Raw genomic sequence first — 9,023 nt, 5'->3', positions numbered from 1 at the left:
TGTTTTTTTCTTCTTCTTTTTTTTTTTTTTCTTCTATATTCCTCTGCAGCATTCATCTACCGCACTGGCGTGATCTTCTGGTTTACCTAACTGTGAATACAAAAAAAAAAAAAAAAAAGGAAAGGAAAGGAGGGGAAAGCAAGAGGAAAAAAAAATCTGCTGAGTTGGCAAAGACCTTAGCATCCATCCTCCAGCATTTTCATGTTTGGGGAGCTGTGACAGCATTACAGCAATGGTAGATTCAGATAGGAGAACTGACCTGCTGCAATAAGAGGAAAAGCAAGGAAGGATCTTGTTTTTTGTTTTTGCAATTTTTTTGTTTTTTTTGCGGGAGGGGTGTTGGGGGGTCACAAAACATCTACATCCCTTATCCCGTTTGTTTTGCTTCAAAGACCCCCAGGGACCTGGAAGTCTATAAAGAACAAAGTCAAGGGGTAGAAGGAGGGTGCTGCAGCATCAAAGTGGTTATTCCCAGCAGCTCCTCCTCCCCCACCCCTCCTCCCCTGAAGAAAAATGACCGTGATTGCCGGGGAGAACATGGACGAGACCTCAGCCCTGCCTGGGCACCCTCAAGACAGCTACCAGCCAGACCATGATGATCATGAGTGCTGCGAGAGGGTGGTCATCAACGTGGCTGGGCTACGCTTTGAGACCCAGTTAAAGACTTTAGCTCAATTCCCCAATACTTTGCTTGGGAACCCAAAAAAGAGGATGCGCTATTTTGACCCTCTTAGGAATGAGTACTTTTTTGATCGCAACAGGCCCAGTTTTGACGCCATATTGTATTACTACCAGTCTGGGGGCAGGCTCCGCAGGCCAGTCAACGTACCGCTGGACATGTTTTCGGAAGAGATCAAGTTTTACGAACTAGGGGAAGAAGCGATGGAGAAATTTCGGGAGGACGAGGGCTTTATCAGAGAGGAGGAGCGCCCTTTGCCTGAGAGAGAGTTCCAACGACAGGTGTGGCTTTTGTTTGAGTACCCCGAGAGCTCAGGACCCGCCAGGATCATTGCCATCATTTCGGTCATGGTCATCCTCATCTCTATTGTTATTTTCTGCTTGGAGACTTTGCCAGAGTTGAAAGAAGAACGGATCTTCAGTCGCAGGGTGGACAACAGTACAGTTTTCTTCAAATCCAACATCTTCACGGATCCCTTCTTTGTGGTGGAAACCCTCTGTATCATCTGGTTCTCCTTTGAGTTGGTGGTAAGGTTCTTTGCTTGTCCCAGCAAACCCAAGTTCTTCAAGAACATCATGAACTTTATTGACATAGTGGCCATCATCCCATACTTTATCACCTTGGGGACTGAAATGGCCGAGCAAGAGGGTCCCCAAAAAGGGGAGCAGGCAACATCTTTGGCCATCCTGAGGGTCATCAGACTGGTAAGAGTCTTTAGAATCTTCAAACTCTCCAGACATTCTAAGGGCCTCCAGATTTTGGGACAAACCTTGAAAGCTAGCATGAGAGAACTAGGGTTGCTAATCTTTTTTCTATTCATTGGGGTCATCTTGTTCTCCAGCGCAGTGTACTTTGCTGAGGCGGAAGAGGATGACTCTCATTTTACAAGTATCCCTGATGCTTTCTGGTGGGCGGTGGTATCCATGACCACTGTGGGCTATGGTGACATGTACCCTGTGACAATTGGAGGCAAAATCGTGGGCTCCTTGTGTGCCATTGCTGGTGTCCTGACAATTGCCCTGCCTGTACCTGTCATCGTGTCCAACTTCAACTACTTCTACCACCGAGAAACTGAAGGGGAGGAACAGGCTCAGTTACTTCATGTTAGTTCCCCCAATTTAGCCTCTGACAGTGATCTGAGTCGACGCAGCTCTTCGACTATGAGCAAATCTGAGTACATGGAGATCGAAGAGGATCTGAACAATAGCATAGATAATTTTAGAGAGGCAAATCTCAGAACTGGCAACTGCACCGTAGCCAATCAGAACTGTGTTAACAAAAGCAAGCTACTGACAGATGTGTAGATGGAGGTCCACAGCTGCAGGATGTCAATGGCTCTGGCCACTTTCTGTAGATGCTTTAAAACTAGTCTTTGAATGCTTTACCTTTTTCATCGCCAATGCATTGTTGCATTGCGAATTTGTGCTCAGCGAACAAAGAAGCTTTCAGGATCCGTGAAAGATAACTTATTAATCATTTATTTTTTAAATGGGATATTTTTGGTTCTTCTTTCCTTCTTCCCACCGGGTCGATGAGTTGGGAGGGGAGTGGGAGTAGGGGGAGGGAGAGTATCTCCCAAACCGGTTGTACTAGTGAAAGGGTTACAGGACAGCGAGTGATTAACACTTTCAACCCCCCCGCCCCCTTGCTTGTCAAAAATTAAAAAAAAAAAATTCAAATGGCAACCATTGATTTAAAGAGATATGCATGGATTTACAGTAGATTCTCAAAGACGACTACGTAGAGCATCCGAGGAAGTGCATCTAAAGGAAAGGGTTAACCGTGAAGTATGCAAAAACACTTTGATCTGAAGAAGTGTATTACTATCCAATGAAATAATATGCACTTACCGATGACCTACTGATTCATAAAGCACCTTAGGAATCAATCCATGACTTTGCTTCATCTTAAAGGGACAGGGACTTATACAAATACTAAGTCATTTAAATGGAAAACAAAACAAACAAACAAAAAAGACATACATCTGCAATTGCTGCTAGAGTTTTCTTTCTTATATGCAGATGATCTCAACTTTTTATTTCTATTTGGTTCACAAAACTTGGATGCAACGCCCTAATGTTTTTACCCTCTCCCATAACCCCCCCATTCTTGTTGCAATACAGCACAATGGTATTAATCATTAGCATGTTTTTTCAATTTGATACCTATTGTATTTATTTGGTAATCTAGCATGCCTGAAATGTTACCTCAACCAATATGGGGGATAAGTTTTAATTTTTTTTTTATTTTAATTTTTAATTTTTTTTATTTTTTTCAAACTCGTCGGCTTTCTGTGTGAAATGCAACAGGCCGCGACGCAAGACGTGGCGGCCTTAATCTGTAAATGAAAAACATGTCATGGTTTTATTTTTTTATTTTTTTTTATAAACATTTATTTATTTCCGTCTTATTATTTGCATTCACCAAAAGTGCACTCCTGATTTCAGAAAAAAAAAAAATTGATAAAAATTCAAAAATTTAAAAAAAAATTTAAAGAAAAAACATTTACAATTTTAAATTAGTAATTTACAGTACTGTATGTAAATGCATAGTAAGTCGAAACGGAGACAATAACCTTTTACTGAAGACCACGCATGTTAAATAAAAAAAATAAAGTATTCAGCGTTATGGCCTACTTGACTAAGGTGTAATCTGAAGTAATTTATGCATGATATCAGTATTATAGAACAAAAAAAACAAAAAAAAATTAAAAAGTCAATGTTCTTATTGGATTAGGAGCCAGATGGAATTTAAGGGCCTAATGAATTTTTTTCCTGTAGTATATCTCAGGGAAATATGCTAACTTATCTCCAGGCATAATTAAAAATAAAAAAAGATGTAAAAAATAATAATAAAATCCTAGCGTTACGATACGACTTCTTAAAAGTCGAAACAAACAGTATGTAATGATACCGAAGAAATTCAATGCAAAGTATAGACTTACTGAATTGGTGCAGATGCATGTATATTGCTACAACCTCAGAATGTAATTTATCATTAACCGTATGCATTAAAAAATGTCAAAAAAAGCAACAAAAAAAATTGCAGACATCTCCTTAGCTTTTTATGATTTGACGTCCATAGACTTTTTTTTTTGTATTCCTCTAGAATTTGCTAAGGAAACTCTAGAGAACAGAATGATCTAGATAGTTGCTAGTGCCTTTATTCTTTCTTCACTGACTTGCTGAAAGTGCCTCCGTGAACAGAGCTAAAAAAAAAATGGACAGGAACTGTAGAGTTAAAGAAAAAAAAAACACAAAAATTAAAAAAAAAAAAAAATGTAGGTGACGAATCCCTAGGGGGCGTGCTATTCCCTTCTGTTCAAATAAAGGGAACTCAATGATGTATAAAGCAAAAAGGGCCAGTGTTTGCTTGGATGTTTCTTCTCTTGAAAGACCATTTGTATTACTATTGCTTTTTATTTGTTTAGCAATGAGGTACAAAACCCTTTTATATTGTGAATGTGCCGTATGGAAAAATTTTGAAACTTTTGAAAAAGGAAAAGTTATGCACTTAACAAGCCGCCATTATTTTTTCCTATTCAGTCATTCCTCAGTTGGGCTTCCACCAGTATCCACCAATACATATGCAATGCTATGCTGCAAAATCCTATGATTTATACGCACACTGCCAACATTTTTGGAGAAAAAAATCTTTTGTACCCAATGTAAAAAAAATATATATAAAAATAAAAAGACTCAGGAGGATGTAATTCCAGAGCTGGTGGGCTAGTGGTGCATTAAAGGGGTATTTGCATGTGAAGAATTTTTAACCTGTCCACAGGATTGGGGATAATAAGCTGATCGGTGGGAGTCTCACCACTGGGACCTCTACTGATCCCGAGAATGGGTGCAAAATTGTCCCTTGATCAAACTCGGGCCCATAGAGAAAAAATAGCCATGGCCTCCATTCATTCCAGGGACAAATTTGTCCCCATTCTTGGGATAAGAGGAGTTACACCTCTGTAGCCCTCACTGATCTTGGGCAACATTGCTCCTAGCTCAAACTTGACCCCATACAGGATGAATACCTCTGGTCCTATTCATTCCAGACACGAATTTGTCCCCATTCTGAAGATCAGTTGAAGTTTGACTTCTCTAACTCTCGCTGATCCCAATAATGGGGACAAAAGTGGCCAGGGGTTGAACTCAGCCCCATAGAGAATAAATAGCTGTGGGCCCCATTAATTCCAGGGACAGATTTGTACCCATTCTCGAGATGAGTGGAGTTAGACTGCTGTGACCCTCGCTGAATGGTCGAACTTGGCCCCATACGGAATTAAAAACTGTTCCCATTCATTCCAGAGACAAGTTTGTCCCTGTTCTCTGGATCAGTGGAGGTTCCATTGCGGAGACCCTCAATGATCCCAAGAATGGGGACAAAAATGCCCCTGGATTGAACTTGGCACCATAGAGAATAAGTAGCTATGGGCTCTATTCATTCCGGGGGGAAAAATTGTCCCTGTTCCCCAGATCACCAGGGGTTTGACCACTGTGACCCTCACTGATCCTTAAAATGGGGCCAAAATTTCCCCAGATGTAACTTGGCCCTATAGAGAATAAATAACTACGGGGCCCATTCATTCCAGGGACAAATTTGTCTCATTTTTGAGATCAGTAGGGGGTTATTTGCTGTGATCCTCACTGATCCCAAAAATGGGGAAAAAAATTGCCTCTGGATTGATCTCGGACCTATATAGAATGAGTAACTGTGGGCCCCATTCATTCCAAACAAACAAATTTGCCCCATTCACAGTCACAGTGTTTGGACCTCCATTGATCAGCTTGTTATCCCCTATCCTATCTTCAGGTGGGAATACCCCTTCAAAGACTTTTAACCCTTCAGTGCAACCCCCTTTCCATATGATATTCTTACAAAGAGGGCAAATGATCCGTCCACTTTATCAGGGGTTGTTAAATCACTGGAAGGATCTTAGTTTGAGATTCGAGAAATCCGCGTTAGCTAGATATTATAAATATTTCAATCAATCCAAAATTATCTTTGGAAGGTGTTTATATTTTTATGCCAAATTGAAAAAAAAATAAAAAAAATAAAATAAAAAAACAACAACAACCCTACTAAATATAGGTAGAAAAACAAAATAGAATAAAATCTTCCACCACAGTTGATCCATATAAAGGAAATAACAAAGACCTGGTAACTCTCTAACGTGGGAGTCTTTGGACGAAGTTGCACTCATGGATGGACTGTTTTTTTTTTTTTTCAAAAATTACTCAACAAATTTGCAAATCATGACACAGGGCATTAAGCTTGCGAATACAAAGCAACGCAAAAAGCGCAAAACAAAAATGTCAGTTGATTTCTCCATCCTACGGTAGAACACAACACAAAAAAAAAAAAAGAAAAAAGCTTTTTTGGAATTTTTATTTTTTATTTTTCCAAATGACATTTTTACTGCTGCATTCAGTAAAGTTGCAATAAAATGTTCTTTGTGTGAAGCTGAATAAAGTGGTTCAAGTAACATCAGACAAAGGCTCAATTGGCAACTTGGTTTATAGGATTTGGGGGGTTCCCATATTTATTTATTTTTAAGGACTTCTGCATGAGTACAAAAAAAAGTGCTGCATGAATTGATTTTTTTTTTTGATTTTTTTGATTTTTTTTATTTATTTTTGTTTTGGAAAAGGTTAGGGGTACATTACTTGGGGGGGTGCGGTCTGGGGTGTGTGAATGATGCTTTTCTCATTGTAACTCAGCCCATTTGGATAATCCTATGTTTGAAGTACAGGGATAAAGTCTCATAGCCTAGGCATGCAGATCTGCAAAATTACAAGTCTGACGAATCTCTTACCTTTTTCAAATGCGCTCAAATGTCTTTGTAGACCTGAACGTGCACTTGACAAATTGCTTGTTATTTAAAAAAAAAATACTAAATAAATATAATTTTTTTTACAAATTTTGGTCACTTCTGAATTTTTATTTGTAATTTAAAAAAAAAATGCTTTAATAACAATGAAACTTGCCTCGTGTTTTTGAAACTTATTTCTTTTTTTAAAGAATGTGGTTAGTACTTGGTTTATTTGTTGCTTCTTCTGAGAAAAAAAAAATTATTTTTTTTGTTCAGGTATTCGTGTTTTGAATATTTTTTAAAAGTGATCTTCAAACATTTAAACTGTAACTGTCAAAGAAAAAAATATTTTTAAAGTTTTTTTTTTTAATGGTCAGGGTCTGAGGTTTCCAATCCCAACAGAGTAGTAGAATAAGGACTGCCATGTGCTCCTCTCTCCGCTCTGTGTCTACATTATGAGTCCGCCCAAGTCACAGGAACCAGACTCTTTCGTGTAAGCACTCAGACCTCAACCAATAAAAATTAATCAGTTTTTGCTGACACTTTAGATGTATATGCCAACGTATACTGCCATGAGTTAGCCACTGCATACGCTGGCATGCCTTTTTCTACATATGCAGATGCATACCTCCAATGGATGAACAAAATACGTGAATGGGGCCTTACATGTATGTTTCCAGGGGGTCAGCAGATTGGTATGTTGTTGTTATTGTAGAATTTTATGCTCTTTAAAAAAAAAAAAAAAAAAAAAGTTGTACCTTTTGCAACCGTGTCAACAAGCTAGAATTATTCCAACCAGTCAAGATGTCTTGAAAATAACATCTGAGACTTGAATGGCTGCCAAGGGCAAAATAATTGTTTTAGTTTTACACAATGTTTTCACGTTAGGATCCTATTGCAAACCGTTAAAATTTGAATGATAGAAATCATGTTATCGTTTTTTTTTAATAAAATTTTTTTAATCCAAATTGGATAGACCATCGATGAGGTCAACCAATGAAATTTGTGTTGGTTTTAGTGTGTGATACGTGTATGCAAGATGTCCGTGGTATTATTATGTGTAGTCAGTTTCGATGGTGTGAATAGTTTTTCGAGATCGTCTTGTCTTCTGTTTGGGGTCTTGAGATTTCCCATGATTTCTTTCATTGTCTCCATTGATCTTTTGGCTGGTCCAGATGTGTATCTTGAAGCTTCTGTAGTAGGGCCACCACCTCGCCATAAGTGTTGAGCAGAGATGTCGAACTGTTCAGGTTCAAAAATTTTTGACCATAGGGTGTATCCATGTTTTCCAGGGCTCCCTAAGGTTGCATCCAACTTTTGCAGCCATAGGGAGTCAAATGCCGAGCATTAGGGTTTTAAAAAAGTTGCCGAACCCGAACAATTCTGCATCTCCGCTCAACGCTACTCATCATGTGTTATTTGTGTCTTGTTTTTCCTTTGGGCCCCCCTTAGGCCTACATTCAACTGCTACCCTATAACTATTCCCTATGCTTCTCATCATCTTCCTTATTTTTATTAATCTCTTTCAGCTATATATGTTTCTAAAAAGGTCACACTTTTTGGGTTGTTTTGTATAGTTTTCTACGGAAATCGCTATTTAAAAAAGTCAAACTGGCTTTTGGGGTCTTCTAGAACTCAAACTGGCTCTTGGAGCCTTCTAGAACTCAAACTGGCTCTTGGGGTCTTCTATAACTCAAACTGGCTCTTGGGGTCTTCTAGAACTCAAACTGGCTCTTGGGGTCTTCTAAGGCTCAAACTGGCTCTTGGGGTCTTCTAGAACTCAAACTAGCTCTTGGGGTCTTCTAAGGCTCAAACTGGCTCTTGGGGTCTTCTAGAGCTCAAACTGGCTCTTGGGGTCTTCTAGAGCTCAAACTGGCTCTTGGGGTCTTCTAACTAACTCACTAAGTCCACCATATATTGTCCATCTATGGCGAACTATCCATTCAGTAGCCATGTATGGAAAATTGTGGAAAGGTTACGTAAATTAATGGTGTTAACCGTTGGCTGAAGGGTAGAAGTATTAAATTACCGACATACAGTAGACCTGTAATTTTTAATATGACAACCATCAACATATGACAACCTGGCCTCAACCCCTGTAGACTAACTGGTTAGAGATCATAGTGTTGAAATTCTAATGGCTCTTCATATAAAAATTTTTAGAGAACATGTTTTTTTTCTTTTTTTTTTTATGGGTTTACAGTTATTTTCGCTCAATCGACCAATATATTTTGTCATGTTGTAAAGTATATTAAAGGAACACTATTGTGAGGAACAAAGAGAAATTCTACTATTAGCCCCCTCAGTCTACAGTCGTAATCAATATTTCTCATTATTGGTTGAAGGGATCGTCATTGTTGAAGGCATATACCGCATGGTCTTTGGTGTTGTTTCTCGGCAAACATTATGGTTCAGAAGGGCGAATGGAATGGGAGTCCCCACTTATTGTTACATAGTGCCCCTTTTAGTAGTAGTGTATTTGTCCACTGTATTTATTGGATTGCTTCTTTATGGCTTTTTAGTACTAGTGAACAC

The 9,023-nt window shown here is 38.8% G+C and overlaps 1 protein-coding gene across 1 annotated transcript; it reads left to right on the top strand.

The window, feature by feature from the left end:
- The first annotated feature begins 513 nt into the window (after positions 1 to 513).
- Positions 514 to 2,122, top strand: LOC138772429 (potassium voltage-gated channel subfamily A member 1). Its single transcript, XM_069952816.1, has one exon. It carries the CDS (start codon positions 514 to 516, stop codon positions 1,981 to 1,983), a length of 1,470 nt encoding a protein of 489 aa, XP_069808917.1. The 3' UTR covers positions 1,984 to 2,122.
- The last annotated feature ends 6,901 nt before the right edge of the window (positions 2,123 to 9,023 follow it).

This window comes from Dendropsophus ebraccatus, chromosome 1 (genome assembly GCF_027789765.1).
Source record: "Dendropsophus ebraccatus isolate aDenEbr1 chromosome 1, aDenEbr1.pat, whole genome shotgun sequence".
NCBI lineage: Eukaryota > Metazoa > Chordata > Amphibia > Anura > Hylidae > Dendropsophus > Dendropsophus ebraccatus.
Note: the sequence above shows the minus strand (reverse complement) of the source record. Positions and strands in the feature narration are given on the sequence as shown.